This window comes from Myotis daubentonii, chromosome 8 (genome assembly GCF_963259705.1).
Source record: "Myotis daubentonii chromosome 8, mMyoDau2.1, whole genome shotgun sequence".
Classification (NCBI taxonomy): Eukaryota; Metazoa; Chordata; class Mammalia; order Chiroptera; family Vespertilionidae; genus Myotis; species Myotis daubentonii.
In genome coordinates, this window is record NC_081847.1 from 9390092 (window position 1) to 9412931 (window position 22840).

At 47.9% G+C, this 22840-nt stretch overlaps 1 protein-coding gene across 1 annotated transcript in view; it reads right to left on the reverse strand.

Annotated features, from left to right (window-relative positions):
• DOK5 (docking protein 5) overlaps nucleotides 1–22257 on the reverse strand; it is a 136013-nt gene extending 113756 nt beyond the window's left edge. The window contains exon 1 of the mRNA XM_059705256.1: nucleotides 21812–22257. Within this exon, the coding sequence (XP_059561239.1) occupies nucleotides 21812–21877 (66 nt within the window). The 5' untranslated portion in view covers nucleotides 21878–22257. The remainder of the gene's footprint in view (nucleotides 1–21811) is intronic.
• Nucleotides 22258–22840: the final 583 nt, after the last annotated feature.

Here is a 22840-nt window from a genome sequence, read left to right on the forward strand (position 1 = left end):
TGCATGATTACAATAGAGAAAGGCGTGATCAGAACCCGTAGCTGCTCCTGTTTGTCGCTGGGCCATGAGTAAGTCATGCATCTCCTCTAAGCCCCAGCTCCTTCAACTATAAAATAAGGGCAATGACAGGACATCATAAGGGGCTAAGACTGAATTCAAACCCAGATTTACCATTATGCTACATGGCCACTTAGTCAAGTGATGCGGTTAACCACAGAAACAGATGTGGGTGTCTTGTTTGTGTGCCCTTAGTGAATTACTTAATCTCTCTGTGTCTTCATTGTACTAATGTAGACAGAGGTCCCTTTAAATTAGCCAAAATGACCATGTCAGTGGTGACGGCCACCTGGCCATCATTCCACTAGCACTGGCTCCCAGTGCCACAGTCCCGCAGCAGCAGCAGACCGGCCCTAGGTGTCCACTAGGGCCCCAAATGACCACTGTCTCTCACTGCTGAAATTGCCATGTTTAAGCATTTGAGCCTCTGAATCCAAACCCCATTCTTCTCTCTTGACAAACTGCAGCTGCTGCTGCTTCCTTGATAAGCTTATGATGATTCGTAGTGACCTCTTTGTCTTCTAATTTACAACAAGGAGAGACATGCTGCTGACAACCTGAGCTATCGATGCTCTTACTCAACCGTCAGTAATGGTCACTAAAGGGAAATATATTTCATTCTAATTGCGAGGATGTCTTAACAATGTTTTTGAGAATAATTATGCTAAGGTGCACAGCCACATGCCTCGCTACCTCTCCTGCAAAGGAAACTATGTCATGAAAATGACGAATGAGTTTACATGTGGATGAATGTGACCTGCTGCTCTCCTAAGTGCCAACAGATACGTAAGAGAAATGATTGGTGATATTACTGGACCAGGTTTTTCAGAGTAACACAATATACAAGTATTACCTTTATCATACAGATAATAGATTTTCAGTATGTTTTAAATATAATGAATTCATTAGCAAGTCTTATCTCTCAATTGCTGTTCTTTGTCTCTGGCCAATTAGGGTTATACTTTTTTTATTGTTTTACAAAATATAGGAATGATCATGGTAAAATAAATAAACAGATAGATAGATATAAAAGCACATAAAAAAGCAAATGACCTTGCCCCTCACCCCTCCATCAATCCTACTTCTTAGAAGAAAATAGTTACTTACAATAGTTACTACCAGCAATCTTCATTTTTTTTCATTTTTCATACCTGTGCAGAAATATAAACGTGCACACATTCATGCCCAAATCCCTCCTCTTTATATCACTTGCTTTTGTCACACTTCACAACACATCAGGACTAGTTTCAGGAAGGTACAGCACAGGAGTAATGTAGAGGAGACCAAACATAAAGGCTTCGCCCTCACTGGGGGTGATTTTTCACCTTACAACAGACTACAACACCTTCCACTCCTTCCTGTTTATTTTTTTAAATTGATTTTTAGAGAGAGAAAAACATCGATTTGTTGTCTCACTTATTTATGTATTCATTGGTTGATTCTTGTATGTGTTTTGACCAGGGATTGAACCTGCAACCTTGGCATATGAGGACGACACCCTACCCACTGAGCTTCCCAGGCAGGGCCTAAACTGATACTTTAAACTGACAAGTGTAGCCTCGGTCATCCATGGGGCGGTTTCCCCACCTCTTGGTTTGTGGTGTTTGCTCACTGACTCGTCCAGGTCCCTATGTTCCTGGTGGCGTTCTTGGCTTAAGAATCCAGGGGAATACCACCAGCCCTGGGCTCCAGCTGCAGGGGTCACCTAGAGACGAGGACATGCACTGTCAATTCTTTTATTCCAGTTTTCCAGCATCCCCATGAGACAGATCCATTGTTACTGACACCCACTGAACTGGGAAAACGAAGCAGGAAGAGGGAGTGACCTGGCCAAACTGCAGAAGGTCAATGGCATGGGAGACCTGCCTGCCACCTCTCACAGCTCAATGCGCTCAGTCTTCACAGCTTAAAAACAGAATTTCTAAGGGGCCAAGCCTTGGAGATGTCATGAAATCTCTCACGGCCTCAGTTTCCCCAGCAGTAACATACAGGGATCAGATGAGTTAATATCAATCTCTCTGCACTCTGAGTGTTTGTTTATTTTGGCACTAGTCTCTCTTTTCTGGTTTCAAACTTGAACAGATATTATTCTTTTTTATGTTGTCCCTTAAATTTAATGTAACCTTCACTTGCATGCCTCTCTATGTCAAAGGATAGTTAGAAATATTTTCTTAAGGGAGGGAGAGGAGGGGAGAGTGAGAAACATTGATGTGAGAGAGACACATCGATTGGTTGCCTCCCACAAGCGCCCCCAAAAGGGGCGGGTACAGAACCTGAAACCCAGGTATGCACCCTTGACCAGGAATCGAACCCGTGACCCTCCGGTGCATAGGCTGATGTTCTAACCACTGAGCATGCCAGCCAGGGCAAGAAATATTTTTAATAACCCTTATATTCTCCTGTTAGTCCTTTCCCCAACTTATATGCCAATCATTTGCTCAGTTTTCATCTTTAGAAGAGAAAATTAATTGCTCACTTCTAACTCCATATACCTAATGCCCATCTCAAATCACAATTACAAATTCCCCAGGATGAATGACCTTGACTTGAGGAAACTGGCCCATTATTTGAATGAGCATTAGAATAATTAGTCTAACAAAAGGAGTTTTTTCATCTCTGAGATATTCAACTTCATCTATCTCCGAAAAATAAGCTTCACAGTTAAACACCAGTAAAATGTCCAATCTCCACACACACTTTATCTACTTTATACTGTATCCATCGCTCTCTGATGGATTTAACTTTAGAAATGTATTTCTGTATGACAAAGAACTTTTTCAGTCCCATATGTAAAACTGTCAATCTCATTAAAAGGAAGTCCAGCAGCCCTGGGGAAATATACTTCGTTCTAATCTTTAATCATTCTCGAAACATCTGCCAGTCAGTATATGTACCTTCTGTAAACTCCATTTATTTTACAAATGTTCCCCAGAAATTCGCAGTCACCCATTGAAATTGACAGTTCTGGGGAAAAATGGTTTCCTCTCAGTGAGTGGGCGACCTGATGGCCCAACGCCCTGTTCGGGATTCAAGGGGATGAAACCCAGAGCTAAAAGCATCTTCCTCGCTCCTGGCCAAAGCCTTCCGTGGTTGGTGTAAGCAGACAACCACAGGGAAGAGCTGAAATCAGGCCTTTCAAGCAAAGCACGAGCTAAAGTAATAGCATGTAAATCTCGCCTACTGTTTACCCAGAGAAAAACGTGGTTGAAACTAATAGTTTACCAAGTACAAGTTCAATATAATGAACCAGTGAAGGTATTCTCTTCATTCATTCATGAGATGGATCTATTGGAGAGAATGGAGCATTGGAACAACATAGTGAATGAAGTAAGTCACCAAACTTTCATTTTATGAAAATTAAACTAAAGAGCCATCTCAGCTTTGAGAACATGGGGTAAAATGCAGGGGAAACCCTGGACCAACAAATCAAAATAAAAAACCTCTTCCTGCAAAAGACTAAAGCTGCCGATTTTCAATTACAAATCCGGCTGTTGGGAGTTGAGCTTACCAGGAAGTAGGTTATAAGGAGATGTGCATTCGATGTGAGTTTAGTGGGGAGATCTGGGTTGCTACCCCTAGGGCAGAGTCCAGGGGGCAGGTCAGCTGTGAGACCCTCTCAGCAATGCTCTCTGAAGGCCCCCACCCCAGGCAGGAACTTGGACGCCCACAGAGTTGTCCCAAACTGGGGGAGTCACTGAGTGCAGTGGTTCCCCAGGACAAGCTTGGCTTCAGGCCAGGCCACTTTCTTCAGCAGCAGCAGGGGGCTCAGCTGCAAGATGTAAGTCAATCCGCCTCCCCCAACTCCACCGGAGGAAAGGGGTGGTGCAGGCCTGGAAGGCTCCAGAGCCCACCACACAGGTCCAGTCCAATCCCAGTCGACCTTTCCACAGGGAGGCAATGGATGCTGAGGGGTCAAGCCCAGTGGGAAAGGTTAAAGAGTCCCAGATGGTGGTGACTTAGGGAACTGCTAAGGTATCCGATGGGAATGTTGATGGGACTTGGGTGAGAGCATGGACTGTCCAGCCCCTCCTTTCCCAGAAGGTCTGCTGATCAATGAGGCACAACAATAAAGCTAAGAGCTGGGAGGAATTCATTCATTCACCCAGCAGAGTTATTGAGCCCCCATTATATGGGGAAAGCAAGCAGCAGGATGAGGACAGCTGGAGCCCTTGTGGAGCTCACAGACTAGGGAGGGTAACAGCATCAAAACTTTACCCTCAGCCTGGCCAGTGTTGCTCAGTGGTTGAGCATAGACCTATAAACCAGGAGATATAGGTTCAGTGGCTCGATTCTGAGCCCCAGTGTGGGACATGCAGGAGGCAGCCGATCAATGATTCTCTCTCATCATTGATGTTTCTATCTCTCTCTCCCTCTCCCTCTCCCTTCCTCTTTGAAATCAATAAAAAATATATTAAAAAAAAAAACTTTACCCTCAAAGCCTACCATTTGAAACAGCCATGAGTGTCATAAAGACCCTGTCCAGCAGAATGCTCTACACTGAGGAAATATTCTACTCTGTGCTGCCCAGACAGGAGTTACTAACAAGTATGGCTCTTGAGCACTGGAAACATGGCCAGCGTGACTGGGGAATGGTATTTTTTGTATTTTATTTAATTTTAATCAATCTATACATATAAAACCCTAATATGCAAATAAACCGAACAGCAGAACAACCCAACACCCGAACAACTGAACAACAGGTCGCTATGACATGCGCTGATCACCAGGGGTGAGCATAGAACATGGTGGGTGCTGGCAGCAGGCAGCAGAACACAGAACATGGCTGGCGTTGTCCACGGTGGGATGGTGGAGCAGGTGAGCGGGGGCGCCAGACCAAGGCTGTCATCAGGGTCGAGCCTCTGGTGGTTACTGAAAATTTTTGCTCCCGTGAGCCGCGGTCCCGCCTGGTGCTCACACCCACTGCTCGTATCCACAGCCGGCACCGGAGCTGACATTTCCACCTGCTGCCAACACCCGGCGCTGGTCCCAATCGCTCGGCACTGTCAGTGGGTGCAAGTGGCGGTTGCAGGTCCCAATCGCCCCTGAGGGCTTCTTCACCTCCCCCTGCTCCTGAGGGGTTATCAGGGCAACAGCCGCCACTCACACTGGCTGACAGTACTGGCCCTGCTCACACCAGCTGCTGGCGCCAGCCCCAATGGCTCCACACCATTAGCGGGTGCGAGCGGGGGTGGCGCTGTCAGTGTGTGGGAGCTTCTGCAGCAGGAGCAGGGCTGCCAGCAGAGAGGGGATGGGGGCTGTGGTGGGAGGGGTGGGCGGGGGTGAAGAGGATGGGCTGAGACCCACCCTTGTGCCCACTGCAGCCTTGCAGCCAACAGTTCCTTTCAAGGTGCACAAATTCATGCACTGGGCCCCTAGCCCTATGTAATAAAGAGGGAATATGCTAATTGACCCTCACACCATAGCAAAGATGGCAGCACCTACAGCCAATAAGGAGGGAATATGCTAACTGACTGCCACGCCCTCAAATATGGTGGCACCCATAGCCACAAGATGGCAGCGCCCAGTCCCCTCAGCCCCACCAGCCTTGCCACACACCTGCCTCTGGAGCCCCCAGTCCCCAAAGCCCCCCAGCTGCCCAGGGCCGCCGGAGGTGCAGGTAACCAAGGCCGGCCAAGACTTGCACTGCCAGCAGTGGCAGCAGCAGAGGTGTGATGGGGGCATTGCCTTCCCTTAATTGCTGGGTTGCCTCCTGCCCCTGAGGGCTCCTGGACTGTGAGAGGGGGCAGGCAGGGCTGAGGGACCCACCTCCACTGCATGAATTTTCATGCACCAGACCTCTATTTTAAATATAAAGGTCTACACAGGGCAAGTGGCTTCTCCCACCAGTTAGAGGGGGGATGATGTTGGGAAAGCATCTCCAAGACAATGACAGCACAGCTGGAATTTGCTGGATGAGGAGGAAGCAGAAGAAAAAGGAAGAATTTCCCTAATCAATGAAAAAGCATGTGGAATGGAATAAGAAAGCAAAGAGCTGGGCCACAGAGGAACTGAAGGGAGCATGCTGGCTTGAGCACTCATCAGCAGGTACCGTGCCTGGAGCACTGCTTTGGCGCTTCATTGGTTTGATCAATGATGTGGTCTGAGAGATGGCGGGCTCCAGATCAGAGCATCTCTCGGACATGCAGGATGTCTATGTGTAAGGGGAAGGCATTGAAGTGTCTGAAAGTAGAGGGAGGACAGGGTTAGGTTGAGTTTCCAGGTGATCAGTTCGCCATAAACAGAACAGATCTGGAGGGGGGTGAGGACTGAGCAAGGAGCAGAGGCAGGAGAACTCCCCAAAAGGTCACACAGTGGAACGTGCCCAGATGGGACGGCAGGGACAAGCCCTCTGCGTGGAGCAGACCGGGTCAGCCGCTCTGAAGAAAGAGAGAGCCGGCCTGGCTCTGTGCACACAGCTGTGCATGGCCACCCCTTCGCAAGGGCAGCTTCCTTTTCAGGATTCATCCTAGAAAATGGCATCCTGTGTTCCCAAGATGCTACTGCCTCATGGTTTAGTCAGCAAAGACGAGAAATCACCTTAAAATGCCCTCTAGTAGCCTGAACCAAGTTTAGAAATTGTGGAGCAGGAGATGAGTGAACACAGAGATGCTTGAAAAGTGCTCCAACGCAAGGTAAACAAAGAGGGACGGTGTGTAAAACAACATCAAATAAAAGGAACCCTGTGTGCACCCACCACACACGCACTTCCCCGTGTACTTACCCATACATGCCTGCACACAAATGTCCAAGAACCTGCTCGAACGGCTGTGCCTGGGAGTGTGACAGGTCTGGGGTAGGAGGGAAATCTCCTCTTCGATGCTTACTGGGTTTTGTTGTTGTTGTTGTTTTGGGTTGTTTGTGGGGGTTTTTGGCATTTTTAAATTTCTTCACCTTGTGCATGCAATGCAAAAAAGTTATTAAAAAGAATTGGTGTGCGTGTGTGGTATGGTGTGGTGTGTGTGTGTGTGTGTGTGTGTGTGTGCGGTGTGGCATGTGTGTGTGTGATATGGGATGCGTGTGTGTTTGTGTGGGGTGTGTGTGTGTGTGTGTGGGTGTGGGTTGGTGTGGTGAGTATGGTGTGGGTGGTGTGGTGTGTGTATATGTGTGGTGTGGCATGGGTGTATGTGGTATAGTATGTGTGTGTGTGTTTGTGTGTATGGTGTGGTGTGGGTATGGTGTGGGTATGGTATGGGTAGTGTGGTGTGTGTGTGTGTATATGTGTGTCTAGTAAAGTGTGTATGTGTGTGGGGTGTGGTATGGCATGCTATGTGTGGTATGTGTGTGGGGGGCTGTGATGTATATGGTGTGTGTGTGTGTGTGTGTGTGTGTGTGTGTGTGTGTGGTGAGTGTGGTGTGTGTGTGGGGTGTGGTATGGCGTGCTATGTGTGGTATGTGTGGGGGCGTGTGATATGGATGGTGTGTGTGTGTGTGGTGTGTGTGTGTGTGACATGTGTGGGTGTGGTAAGGGGTGTGTGTGTTTGTGTGTGTGGTGTGGTGTGTGTGTGGGTTGGTATGGTGAGTATAATATGGATGGTGTCGTGTGTGTGTGTGTGTGTGTGTGTGTGTGTGATGAGCGTAGTGTGGTATGTGTGTATGTGTGGTGTGGCATGTGTGTGTGGTAGGGGATGTGTGTATGTGTGTGTCACATGATGTGAGTATGGTGTGGGTAGTGTGTGTGTGTGTGGTATCATGTGTATGTGTGTGGGGTGTGGTATGGTGGGCTACGTGTGCGTAATGTGGTGTGTGGGGAAGGGGGTGATATGGATGGGGTGTGTGTGCGTGTGTGTGTGTAGCCATGTTTCGTTACAGGTAGAGTTGGCCTTCTTCCCCTGTTTCTTTTTTTCCCAGAAATTCAATGCTGCCTTTTGAAACCTAAAGCAATAAATGTAGAAAGCTACCTGTCCTTGTTTGGGGTCTGGCAGTCACAGCATCAGAGCGGAATCCAAAGTTGTCTCTGCCATTCTCCACTCGGGAGGCCAATGAAGGGCAGGGAGGAGACGGACGGGGCCTACAGAGGCGGTGTGTGCTTGGCATGCTTTTCACATCCGCCATCCTGCTTGAGGCGGCAGGTGGGGAGGGAGCGAGGTGAGACCTGTCTATCTCCACCCTGCCACCAGGAGGCTGAGGTGCAAGAAGTTCAGGGACAGCTCTGGTCACAGCAGATGGCCAGCAGCAGGCCCGGGTACCAATCAGGGCCCTTGTCATTCCAGCCAGGTTTCTCTCCTCCAAGGACTGTGGCTGGAATAATGCAGAAGGGCTAACAACAAACCACACAAAGGAATTCCCCCGAACTCTCAGAATTTCTTGGGATTTCTGAATATGCACATGATATGCTAGGGTTAGTGTCTGTTTCATAATTTAATATGCAAAATGCTGTCTCGGGGTTTCATTTATGTACTTAAATGTTTATTGAGCACCTACTGTGTGCCAGGCACTGAGAACTCAGCTGTGAACAACAAAAACAAAAACAATAAACAAACAGAAAAAGATATTACCCTCTCAATTCTCAGAGACAAGTAGAAAAAAAACAAACAATGAAGAGATGACGATTTAAAAAGTAACATTGCAGGTGAGAGGGCTGACTGAAGGAAACAAAAAGGGTGGTGAGACAGAGAATCCCCGAGGGAGGCCACCTGGAACGGGAGGGTCAAACACTGTCTGCAAGGGTGGCTTTTGAGCTGATAACTGAGCTAAGAGCCAGACATGGAGGAGCATCACAGGTAAAGGGAGGAATCTGAGTGCAAAGGACGTGAATGAACAAGACTGTCCTGTGAAGCCAGAAAGGAGCCAGAGTGGCTGAAGCTTGGAGGGAACGGGAAAGAGGCTGGAGACTCCGAATGAGGAAAGGCCTCGCGGTTCTTAGTATCTTGGAAGAACATAAGTGGAATATTCAGGACTTGCATCTAGCCAGCCGTGAAAAGATGAATACCCTCCCTCCACCCCCGCCCGGGCTAGACCTACCTGAAGCGTATTACAAGGCTGGCCATGCTAATAAAAATATTGTTTGGGTTACATTAGGCAATATGTACTTATTTGAGTCAACACATAAATCTGTTTTGTTTTGTTTTTACCTAACATGTGTTGATCAAATTTTCAATATTATAACTTTGTTTTTAGAATAAAAATAACAAACAGTCACAGTTACCATGATTTAGCATATTTCCTAGACCAAAGATTTCTACAGAGCATTTCCCAGGAAGGTGGGTTTTTTTTAAGAAAGTGAATAACCTTTTGTGTGTTTCCAAACCCTTACTTAATAACTACTTTTTAAGTTCAGTAAATATCATTCTCAAAAGAGAAAGGACTACAAACTGGAAAGATTCTAATTACAAAATTGCCAAGAACTCGGTGTCATGCTTGAGAAGCCTGTGTACAGAGGGTCTGTTTCTCATTTTAGATCAGCAAGCCCCTCCCAGAGCTCGCAGGCACACTCCTGCCAGAGGAGAGGAGGCGGCGTGCTCAGAGGGGCTGGGGAACATCCGCTGTACAGGCGAATACACTTTGGGCAACAAGTCCCACTTGTGGGAGTTGATTCACCAATGTGCTCCCCGCTGGGTGAGACGCTGAGTGGCCTGCGGTCCCGTTTGTAACAGAAGGGGCGGGGAGAGGGAGAATTACACAAATACTCCACAACACAGTCGCAGCTTGAATTCAAATTCAGGTTCTGCCACGTACCAGCTGTGTGACTTGGAAGAAAATCTTAGTAACTCCATTTCAGGATCTGTCAGATGCTCATTAAAATACTTCATGCACATATTTAATAACAATAAAAAGAAAGGAAGGAAAGGAGGAAGCATGAATAAATAAGCAAATAACTACATGAGTTTGGATGTGCCCATACACTGGAATCGGAATCCTATCTTATCATTCAAAAGCATGGTAGGTTGCTAAACAAGAAAACCATGAAACAGGAAAATTATAGATTATGCACGTGAGCACACATATACACAAAACTTCTGGTACATAGACTATTCTGGAAGAAACTCTTCAGGTGGCTGTTTTTGGGGAACGAAACTAGGTGATTCCTGTGGACAAAGATGAAAAGAAATCTTACCATTCAATGCATAAACCCTGAACCTTCAACGTTCATACCAACTGTACGTATTTCCTATTCCCAAAAACATCCAATAAAATTTACTTTGAAGGAGGTCAATCCAAACCTCCAGCATTAAGTGCTGTATTCCCTGATACTGAATTTGCAGGTTACATACCAACAGTAATTACATGCCAATGAGAAATTCTAGAACATTCTACCACTCAAGAGTAGCATCTACAACAAAATCAGCTGGGACCCGTAGTCTTCTACTTGTCTTCTTACCCTGGAATATCCCATTCTATTATTCAGACCTGCATTCCTTCAATCAGCAAATACTGAGTATTTACTATGGGCTGAACGCTGGGGACATGGCACTGAACAGCATAGTCAGGGTCATTTGTCTCATAGAACTTACATCCTAGTGGGGGAAAAACATAAACAAAAAAATCATTTAAGAAAAATATATCCAGCACAAAACTAAGAAAATTCACCTTTAAAAGTCCTATGTATACCCACGTTAGAGCGGAATCCCAGAGGGATGCGGGAGTCTTTAGCCGTGGTGGGCAGGGCAGGGCATTTGAGGCGGGAAGTAAAAGCTCAGCCCTGGATACCAACAGGAAGCTCCCAGCCAGGAGAAAATCAGAAAGAAGGCAGATTCAAAGGACTAAGCTCCCAGCAGCACACTCTCCAGAGAACTGTTCCTGTCCACCCTCACTAACCATCACATTTGTATCTGAATCAATAGATGTTGAAGACCAGACTGGCTTCATAACATCTGGATTTGGGGCCTCTGGTGGTGAATTACAGCCCAGGCTCTAACGTGGTTCCTTTGCAAATGAGCCCAAAGAACTGCATGTTGGCAGAAAGAAACCTGGAAACCTGAAGAAATGGTTCGTTTGAAGAGTCCATTTTGCTAGGGGATTCTCAGAGGTAGGATTTCTTAGAGGTTTTTTTTTAAATAGATTTCTTTTATTGAGTTAATATGTGGTGTTAAGATGATAAAATGCATTTTAAGAATTTAATTGCTTTCCTAAACAGTGAAACTTATGTTAAGTAAAAGCTTTGAATTCAAAGCAGTGTTTTAATTTAAATTAAATTAGTCCATTCATAAGACTGGCTAATTTCTCTATTAACCACTAAAGCATTCATTGTATATATGAATGAGGGAAAGATAAAGGCTGAGGCAAGAGTGGGGGAAGGAATGGGGAAGGCTTAGGCAAATGTGAGTTAAGTTCCTGGGTTCTGGGGGATGAGGGGTGACATATGCACCTATCGTAATATCAGATGGAAATTCCTTAAGAGGATGCTATTGAATACATGGGCTTTTTTTTCCTTTAAGATCCATATGTCTGAAAAATATTAATATCCATTTATGAATATATAGAGAGAATACACATTTTTTAAAACTCTCAAAACTCAATGGTTAAAAAACAAACAATGCAATAGAAAATGGGCACAAAACATGTATAGGCATTTTCATCAACACACACACACACACACACACACACACAGAACGTGTGAAATATAAAGAATAGTAACCACATCAAACGCTGGTGACAGGGAATTCTGGCGAGGGTGCAGAGAAGCCGGGTCACCCACACGCTGCTGGGTGAATGTGAACAACAGTTTCCACTGTGGAAAGCAGTTTGGCAGTTTCTCAACAAAACAAACAAGAACTACCAATGTAACCCACCCACTGCTCTCCTGGGCATTTACCTAGAGGTGTTACCGAATACAGGGTATGTTCTTGTCTTTCCCTGGAGAGAAATAGTGGGAGGAGGCGATAGTTAGAACACAGAAGGTTTATTAAGCTTTAGAGGGAAGAGACCACAGCCTGATGCGTCAGGGAGCGCACCAGCAGAGTGGCTATGGCTCCGGAGCCTTCGCCAGGCTGCATTCATATGGTGCTGGTGAGTCCTGGTTCCTGGTTCATCTTCCAGGTCCCTCTTCTGGTGAGCTGGTTCCAGCTGGCACAAGTATAGGAGGGCTACATGCTCCAACATACTATGCATGTCTCATTAGCATTTTAAATCCCCACCCAGGGGTGTGGTTTTTACTATTATAATGAGCAAAGGTCACCAAAAGGACAGTCTTAAGAGCTACTGCGCAAGCACGATTTTAGGGACTTTCCCTTAACGGATGGCATCTTTTCTGAGGTTGAAAGCATTCCTAGCCTGTGGAAGGGGAAACAGTGTGCTGCTATTCTGGCTCTGCGCTCAGATCCAGGCCCCTATCACTCTCTGGCAGGTGGCCTCCTACAGAGGTATGAGCCCTTCCGTTCACTCAGAAACAAGTGCACAATGTTTACATCAGCTTTACTCATAATGGCCCCAAACTGGAAACCACCCCAAATGTCCTTCAACAGATGAATGACTAAACAAGTTATGGTACATCCTGTCTGTGGAATATTACTTAGCAATGAAAAAGGAATTGACCATGGGTACAATGATAATTCCGGAAAGGTTACATACTATTCTTAAAATTGTAGAAATGAAAAACAGATTAGTGGTTGCCAGGGACTTCGAGCTGTGGGAGAGGGAAAGGGCGAGAGGAAGGACCCTGCGGTAATGGTGACGGAATGTTCTGTATCTGATGGTAGCAATGTCAGCATCCTGGCTGCGATGTTGTGCGATGGATCTGAAATATGTTACCATTGCGGGAAACTGGGTAAAGGACACAGGATATCTCTTTGTATTATTTTCACAACTGCATGTGACCCTACCGTTATCTAAGTAATATTTTAAAATGAGACTGTGGTTCTTAACTTTTTGGAAGATGTAGAGAGTGTGTGGTGAGAGGGCCTAGGAGATCTGTAAGAATCTGATAGAAACTATGAAGCATCGCCTGAGAAAAATCACCTGCATTCTCTTCCTGGAGCCTGTTTGAGGACGACTCGGCTCAAGATCATAATCCACTTCAGCTGTTTCCAAATCTTAGCTATTGTAAATTGTGCTGCTGTGAACATAGGTATACATATATCCTTTCTGATTGGTGTTTCTGATTTCTTGGGACATATTCCTACAAGTGGGATCACAGGGTCAAATGGGAGTTCCATTTTTAATTTTTTGAGAAAACTCCATACTGTTCTCCACAGTGGCTGCACCAGTCTGCATTCCCACCAGCAGTGCACAAGGGTTCCTTTTTCTCCACATCCTCACCAGCACTTATCATTTGTTGATTTGTTGATGATAGCCAGTCTGACAGGTGTGAGATGGTACCTCATTATTGTTTCGATTTGCATCTCTCGGGTGATTAGTGACGTTGAGCATGTTTTCATATATCTCTTGGCCTTCTGTATGTCCACTTTCAAAAAGTGTCTAAGTCCTTTGCCCATTTTTTATGGGATTGTTTATCTTCCTTTTTTAAAGATGTATGAATTCCCTATAAATTTTGGAGATTAAACCCTTATTGGAGATAACGTCTGCAAATATGTTCTTTCATGTAGTGGGCTTTCTCGTTGTTTTGCTGATGGTTTCGTTTGCTGTGCAGAAACTTTTCACTTTGGGTTTTGGAAAAAGCTGAAGAGCCCTTCAGCAGATGAGTTGATTAAAAACTGTGGTACATCTACACAATGTAATACTAGGCTGCTGTAAAAAAGAGAGAGCTCTTACCATTCACAACAGCATGGATGGACCTGAAGAGCATTATGCTAAGCGAAATAAGCCAATCGGAGAAAGATAAATATTACATGATCTCACTCATTTGTGGAATATAATGAACAACAATAGATCCAGAGACACAGAAGCATTGAACAGACCGTCAAACCTCAGAGGGAAGGGGGGGGGGGGGGGCAGGGTAAGAGATCAACCAAAGAACTTGCATGCATGCATATAAGCATAACTAATGGACACAGACACTGGGCGGGGTGAGGGCATGTGCTGGAGGGGCGGAGTGGCCGGGGAGAGGTCAATGAGGGGAAAAGGAGACATATGTAATACTAGGGGCCCGGTGCACGAAATTCGTGCACTGGGTGTGGGTGGGAGGGAGTGTCCCTCAGCCCAGCCTGCCCCCTCTCACATACTGGGAGCCCTCAGGCGTTGACCCCCATCACCCTCCAATTGCAGGATCAGCCCCTTGCCCAGGCCTGACGCCTCTGACAGAGGCGTCAGGCCTGGGCCGGGGACCCTCATTTCGCCCCATCACTGGTTCTGCCCCAGCCCAGGCCTGATGCCTCTGGCCCAGGCATCAGGCCTGGGCAGGGGACCCCCAGCCCCCTCCGATTGCTGGCTCTGCCCCTTGCCCAGGCCTGATGCCTCGGCCAGAGGCGTAGACCCCCATCACCCTCCGATCGCCTGATCGGCACCTTGCCCAAGCCTGACACCTCTGCCAGAGGTGTCAGGCTTGGACAGGGGACCCCCATCTCCCCCCAATCACTGGCTCTGGCCCCCGCCCAGGCCTGAGGCCTCTGGCCCAGGAATCATGCCTGGGCAGGGGACCCCCATCTCCCTCTGATCGCTTGCTCCACCCCCCGCCCAAGCCTGACGCCACTGACCCAGGCTTCAGGCCTGGGCAAGGGGACCATCATATCCCCCCAATCCCCGCCTCCGCCCCCCGCCCAGGCCTGATGCCTCGGCCAGAGGAGTTGACCCTCACCACCCTCCGATCACCAATCACCGGATCGGCCCCTTGACCAGGCCTGAGGCCTCCGGCAGAGGTGTCAGGCCTGGGCAGGGGACCCCCAGCTCCCCGCAGTTGCAGGCTCCGCCCCTGCCCAGGCCTAACGCCTCTGGCCTAGGCGTCCGGCCCAGGCAGCGGGGACCCGCAGCTTCAGCGGCCCCGCGATCGTGGGCTTCGCTTTAGGCCCAGGCAAGGGACCCCTAGCTCCTGGGACTGCCAGCTTCGACCGTGCCCAGCTCCCATCGCTGGCTCCACCCCTACTTCCTGCTATCACTGGCCAGGGCGGAAAAGGCACCTGATTCTCCGATCATGGCTGGGGGCAGGGCAAAGGCGGCCCCAGGGCCGCCTTTGCCCTGCCCCCCAGCTCTTAGCTCCCCCCTGGGTTTCCAATCACTGTCAGTGGCAGGGGGCTTCTTCCTGCTTTCCCTTTCGCATCCCTGCATTGTGCCTACATGTGCAAATTAACCGCCATCTTGTTGGCAGTTAACTGCCAATCTTAGTTGGCAGTTAATTTGCATATAGCCCTGATTAGCCAATGAAAAGGGTATCGCCGTACGCCAATTACCATTTTTCTCTTTTATTAGTATAGATGATATGTAATACTTTAAACAATAAAGAATTTTAAAAAATAAATAATAATAACAAAAACAACACAAAAAGAACATAATCCACAGAGCTCAAGTTACGATCTCTGGGATCCAGGCCATGAACAGAGGCTTAGAAAACTAGTGAAATAAAGGCAGTCCCCACCTGCTGCGCACAGTTCTGCGTGCAGATACTCAACCCAAATTTAGCCGTCTGCATTCTAGAAAGAAACTATTTTAACTTCGACATTCACAAGTATCTGTGGCATTTCTTAACTCACAATTGCACTTTGAAATTCTCCAAAATGGGGGCTGGAGGGAGGGAGGCAGCAGAATTCGTCCTGGCTTTAAATCTCCAAAGGTTTACTGCCACCCAGCTGGGAGCAATGCGGAGAGAGAGGAAAATCATGCACCATTCCTCATGCCCCAACCCCGGGACAGGGAGAGATCTGAAGGTACCTTCCACCAGACCATTGACCTTGTACTGAGACTAGTTCCCCCTAAACTATCTCGAATATACTAATCTCAAGTTCACAATACAAGTCCAAAATCAGCCTGTTAATTCCGCAAGGATGTTGACTGTGCCTATCTAATTTAAGGAGGTTTATCTTGAGCTTAACACTAGTAGGCACTCAATAAATATTTGATGAATGATAAAATGAAAGCAAATATATCCCAAATGAAAACTAAACTCTTCAAATACCAAAGATAATGATTCCCTGACAAAAACTACCAAACTGCTTAAAAATAAATATTTCTCATCTTCTACACTGGCAGATGGACAGGAAAGCATCACAACAGTAATTTTGTTTATGTCCACACACAAAGTCGCTAAATTGGCTATTCTTGGGTAAATCGGTTTTGGGGACGATGATTAAAGGCTGACTTTATGCATAATTAATCCTGTCATCCACGCGGGCCACTGAATGCCTATGCCTGAAACGCCAGCAGGGAAGCAGGGCGGACATGGGAACCCGGGAAGCTGGTTCAAATGGGGCCAAAATGCTGTGTGCTCTGGACTTGGGCCCGTGACTTCCGTCTATCGGGCCATAAATTTCCTGGCTGGTAAAGTTATCTCCAAAGCCTCTTTCTTTTAAGGAAGAAAAGCCACACTCATACATCTTACTGAACAGTTGTGTTTGTCTTATGTACCAACAGTATCTGATAAAATTATTCTATTTCTGTGATTTTCATATTATGATTGTGACTTTTTCATGGTATCATAAAAAAATGCAGATTCCTAAACATCCTAAATCCAAAAACCCTAACTGAACTATGAATGCCTCTTTGGCACACTGGGTCAGGTGAAACAGAAACCAAGGGGAAGAAAATACGTCTTCCTAAAATCTGGCCATTTACCAACCAATTTTTCAAATCCATTCTCTGCCCCCCAGAAAGACCCCCAAGTAGACAGAAATACCTGCTGGTCGGATGAGCTCCCTCCAAGCAAAGTCAATGGGGATGATTTTGTTCTGGTGTTGATGCCACTGCCTTTTATCTAAGCATCATGGACAGTCTTGCAATGGCAGCGGTTCCTTCTGTACCCAGCATCGGTGCCAGGCAGCCTTTGTGATCACATGTTCATTATTTCATACATATGAAGTTTGTTTTCCTATCTAACCAGCAAGTTCTTTGAGGGTGAGAGCTACTGCCGCAGAAGCAGTGGAAACAGTAGCCACCTAAGCGTCCTTGTCCTCCAAGGGCAGGGGGAGGAAGAGTGAGAGCAGTAAGCGACATTAGCTGGGTTCCCACAGGACCGAGCATTGTGTTAAGCCCTTTTACGAGGACCATCTCCTAGGTATGTATTATGAGTCTCCCTATTTTTACAGAAGACTGAGGCTTACAAATGTTAAACAACTCATCCAAAGTCACATAACTGGTTGCTGAATGGATTTCAACACAGCCTCATGTCAGAGAATGTGCTTTTAAAATAGTCCATAGTGATCGTTCCATGCATTCATTCAAGACATCTTCATCACATGCCTGCTCCATGCTGGGCACTGTTCCAGGCACATGGGTTCACCTCTTTATATATATAAAAGCCCAACAACTGAACAGTGGGACGACCAGAACAACCGGTCGACCAGTCACTATGATGCGCACTGACCACCAGGGGGCAGATTCTCCATGCAGGAGCTGCCCCCTGGTGGTCAGTGCACTCCCACAGTGGGAGTGCCGCTTGGCTGGCCGGGATGAGCGGCACTCCCACAGCAGGCCAATCCCTGCAGGCTATGCCCCCAACCAGTGCACGAATCTGTGCACCAGACCTCTAGTAATGTAAATAAAAGATAGAGAATTCCCAGCCTTCTCTGAGCCTCACATGCTATCTGGGGGATACAGACAATCAATAACTAAACTCTACAGACCAATATGTGAGGCAGGTGATAAGGCTAGAGAGAAAAAAGGGAAGGGATACAGGGGGAAGAGGAGGGAAGAAATAATAAAATAAGGTGTCTGGAAGGCTTCAATGAGGAAGTGGCATTTGAGGAAAGGTTGAAGGAGGTGAGGGAGGCAGTCGGGGGAACAGTATCCCAAGCAGAGGGAACTGCAGTAGAAAAGGGTCAGAAACTCGGAGCCCATTGTAAAGCTTTTACTCTGAATTGCATGGAAAGACACGGGTGGTTCAAGCAGCCAGGGAGCCAGATCAGGAGGTCATTGCAATATTACAGGGAGAACCCGGGGGTGGGAGGGCTCAGCCCAGGGTGGTAACTGTGAATGGTTAGAGGGACAGTCGGATTCTCGGTGCATTTCAAAGATAGAACCCACAGAATCTCCCGATGGTTGGTCTGGGAGTGAGAGCTAAGAGAAGGAGATAGGAATGAGGTTTGATTGCTGCTTGCTTGTTTGACATTTACCAGGACAACTAAAATGCCGGGCCCTCTCCTGGCTGAGCTGCAGCTTCCAGCAGAGGCTGGTGTGGACAAAGCCATCAGGGTTAGGGTGCTTTAAGTCTGAGGCAGCTGTCAGAGGTCCGGGGAGAGATGTGGGCTAGACAGGAAAGACAGGCCTTGGTAGACAAGAGCCCAGAGGCATTATTTAAAAGTGAGCAATCGAGGTGAGGGATGCAGATGAAAACACTAAATGTGAGTTTAAACTCTGAGGTCTGGATTGTGGACAAGCCAAAGCCAATATTGATTGGGATATCCTCTCGGTAACAACAGAAGAAACCAAGTGAGGACCGTTAAACTGTTCCATGCAAGCCACACACTCAGGTTAATGATATGCAAACTGTCTCATTCACCACTCATCCAAGGATACATTTTTAGGGCCTTTTGGGGGTTAGCCAAATAATTGTAGACAGCTGCTCCCCTGCTGACCCCACAGCCCCCCAAATAGTAACATGGACATTCCTGAAGAAATACTGCCCAGGGCACAGCTTGAGGCCTCCATGAGCCCGCGGAGAGCAGGCTGGAGAATGAAGATGTGAAGATACCGGGACTTTTGAGTAATAGGAGTTGAATTTCATTAAGCTTTTCTATGTTTAAAGAAAAGTCAATATGTATGTGATTACTTAATCACTTAAACTGGTTAGGATCTCAACTAAAGATGAGCACTTATCCACTATCCATTTGTGGGGACAGTCTTAGAATGTTTCCTGTCACATTAAAAAAAAATCACTTACATGTATATCATTTGTAAAAGCTTCATCCAGTGAGAATGCCTCCAGCTGCATAAACATTTATGCCTCTGGGCACTTGAAAATATAAAAATAAAGAAATCAATAATCCCTATATCCTTCCACTGATTCCAACTCATCTTTGATTTTACTAAAGAAATCATACCGTCAGAATCAATGCTGTATGCTTTCACTGCATTTTTACGAGTATTATCTGATTTAATGCTCCCAACATAGCTAATGTGCATTGTATACACTTGAAAACTGAGGCCAAGAAAGGTCAAGGGTCATAGAGCTAATGAGTCATAGAAGCAGAATTTGTTCTCTTTTTCCAAACCCGAGGGAGCATCTCTTGGCCCAACAGCTGCTTTCCATGAAATGCTGTTTTCTTGTTTAATTATAAACCCTCCCAAACACGGTTCTAATCCACTGACACTTGGCTGGATTCCATTAATAAAACCACTATGTCATATTAGTTCCTAAAGAGGCTCATGAATTGCAGTTATGTGCTCACTCTGTAAAGTTCAAGGGGCACTGGCTGGGCACCCACTCTGTGCCAGACACTCTGGCCTGCCCCCCTCAGACTTACACCTGTTGCCTGCGGTTCCAGATCTGCAGCCTAGACGAGCACCATTACCAGGGCCCACTTTGGACAGAGGTTCCCTGTACCGTTTCCCCGAAGCATTTTCCACCATTACTTGCAGTCTTCATTCAAAACTCTAGTTTGCACTGTTTTCTGACAACTATGTGAATAAGTTATATGATGAGAACACTTTTTAAAAATTTACTGGTGACAAAACCAATGTTAACAAAGAAGACCAGATTCCTTTGATCATATTTTTTACGCTTTCTCTCCATGAGCAATAACCATCATCTAACAGATATTCTAAAATCGACGTGAGTGTTAACACAGTCTGAATGAATAAATCCTGAGAAAGTCTACTGCTCGCTGGCATCCAAAATACTCTAAGATATATAATGAATGCAAACTATATTTCCTTTCCTTCTGCTCCAAATATCTGTCCATAAACATTGGCACACACATAGGACTATATTGTGTCAGTTGCAGTAATATAGAAAAATAATCTCAATTACCATAAGCTAGAAAGTTATGGTAACTAGTCTTTCAAATAAATCACCATGTGTCACAATTTGGCATAAACTCCGATCCTGATGAATAATTCACATTTTCTGCATTAATAATGCATGTCCTCTTCCTATTGGAATGCTCCCTAACGCAGAATGGCTGTCTCTGAGCAATTTCCTCAATTGACATGATGGAGTAAGTCTAAACTTAGAAAGGCGTCTTTTTAATGCTGCCTTTACTACTGTAACACTCTGGCTTGACCATAAGATTATAAAAAATATAAAGTTCCTATCATTTCCTGCCCTTTGCATGAGAGTCGCTCAGTTAGGTGCCCAACAGTAGTTGCTCCAGCTGCTGAGACTATCTGCAGAGCAAAAGCGGATCAAGGGAACCCAGGGAGTGCTGGTGGGGATTGGTCAGTTCTGTGACATCTCTCCCTAATTATCTATGCACAATAGCACAGGGCATAAATGCTGCAACAAAACATGGTGATGGGAAGGGATGGGGGTAGGGGGGGAGAAGGGGGAGAAAGAGGAGGAAGAGGAACAGGAGGAAGAGGAGGAGGAGGAGGAGGAGGAGGAGGAGGAGGAGGAGGAGGAGGAGGAGGAAGAGGAGGAGGAGGAGAAAGAGAGGGACCAAAACAAACCAAGCAAGAGTTTTTAATAATTACAAATGTTTCTCATCACCAGGTTTTCTTTCCAAGCCATTTACCACAGTGAAATCATCAGGCACATAAAGAAAAGTGCCAAGGTGCCAATGACACATATTTGTAGAGAGACTTCAGTATAACTCTCTTCCCAGTGGGGCCAGTACACATCACCATTGCCATTAATTATGATTTCAGACATTATTAAGTTAACTTTCCTTCCCCCACCTCTCCCCAAACGCACACAATAAACAAAGACAGCCACCGCACCTGACGCGAGGCAAAGAGAAATGAGGTAGTTTGAAATGAAAAAAAAAAAAAAAAATCACTCCAGTTTCCTCCCCCTCCCTCCAGCATCCTTGTGGTCACTCAAGCCCAAAGGGGAGCAGAATGAGTTCTCTCTGAAGTCCCATCAACGCAGAGAAAAGCGGGGAGGAGAGGAGCCATCTCTGTGCCTCCTCTGTCCGCTGTGAGTGCTCTCAGATTCATTCATTCTTTCCTTCAGCACCAATTTAGGGAACGCTCGCTCTGTGCAGGGAGCAGGTTCCACCCAGCAGAAATCCACCACCCGGGCTAGGGACCGGGGAAAATTCAGGCTCCGGCCCCGTCCCCTAGACGGCTGGCCAGAGGCCGCCCACGCCGCCTTTGCCCACACCTGGGACAGAGGTGGGTCACAGTCCAGGACCCCAAGTCCAAGGAGACCTTTCACGGGGCCGCAACCTCTCCCTGGGGTCAGAAGGTCGCCGACCTGGTCCGCACCGCGGGCGCCTGCCCGCTTTCTCCGCCCGCGGATCCCTCCCCGGGAAAAGTTGAGGCGGCGGCGAGTGGGAAGAGGGGCACCGGGCACCCGGCTGGCTCCGCACCCGCCCGCTCCCAGCTCTAACTCCCATAGCTACCGAGAAATATTTATTTCGAGTAGATGGGCTCCAGCGGCTACTGGAGCCGAACACGCGGCCACCATCCGAAAGCCAAGTCATCGGAGAGATAAAGATAGACCCACGACACGCCCAGACCTGGCCCTGCAGCGGCCGCCCCAGAGGCGTGGGTGCCGGCGGGGCGAGCAGCGCGCAACCCACCGGCGCGGCCGGGATCTTCCTCCCTCCGAGATGCTGGCTCCGAAGGAAGACAATTGAAGCAGCGAACAGAGCCAACGAGGACCGGTACTCACCCCCAGGCGCCTGCTCCGGATCCTCACGTACCCTTGCTTCACTATGTCATTAAAATTGGAAGCCATCCCGGACGGCCAGCCGGCGACCCGCTCACCCCAGCGCACGCACCCGGAGCGGCTTTGGGGAGGGTGGAGGGCAGGGTCCGAGGGGGCGTGGGGGCGGGGAGAAAGTTGGAGAGGGGAAGCTGCCTGGGCTGCGGCTCCGCGTGGCTCTAGAAGACGCACATCAATCTGTCCCCCCAGACCCTGAAAGTGGGCGGCCGGCTCGCAGCCACTTTGGGGGAGCGCAGAGCGCGGCGGCGAGGCGGCTGGAGCGCCGGCGTCAGCTGACTCATCAGCCAGCCCGCCAGGAGGAGGAGCGGCGGCGGCTCGGGATCCGAGGAGGAGGAGGAGGTGCAGGAGGAGGAAGGAGGGGGAGGAAGGAAGGGGGTCGGAGGGGAGGAGCCGCGTGAGTCCCTGCGCCCCACCGTGGCCACCCGCTGGCCGACACACTGGAACGCGCTCTCCCGGGTCCCCGCCCACCTGGCCGTCCCGCTTCCCCAAGCGGCAGCGCCCCTCCTCCCGGCCCGAGAACGCCCCGCCCGACCCCGCACCTTGCCGTCAGCCCGAGGAGACATCGCTCCCTCTCTTCTCACTCCAGTGGCTTATTTTAGGAGGAGAGGAAATTTCACTTCTTCCCAGCCGCCACCTACCCCGCCTCTCCCTCCAGCCCCATCCCCTCCCCGAGAAGGGCTGACGCTTACCTCCGTTGTGTGTGCATCTGGGGAGGTGGTGTTGCTATGGTTTGCCTTGACCTTGGCATATGAGGGCAGGGATACTGCCAGAGCTGAAGCTGCGCGCTCCGTCGGGTTTCCTTGGCGTCCTGGACCCAGACCTGGTGACATCGGGTGCCCCATTTTTATTGTGTGAGCCCGTCTTTCCCACGGGATTATGCTGCCCAGGGGCTAAGACTTGGTGTCACGTATACCCCCCAAGGCTGGCCCAGAGCAGGTGCTCGATAAATCCTTAGTCCCAGGCTCCGTCCTAAGC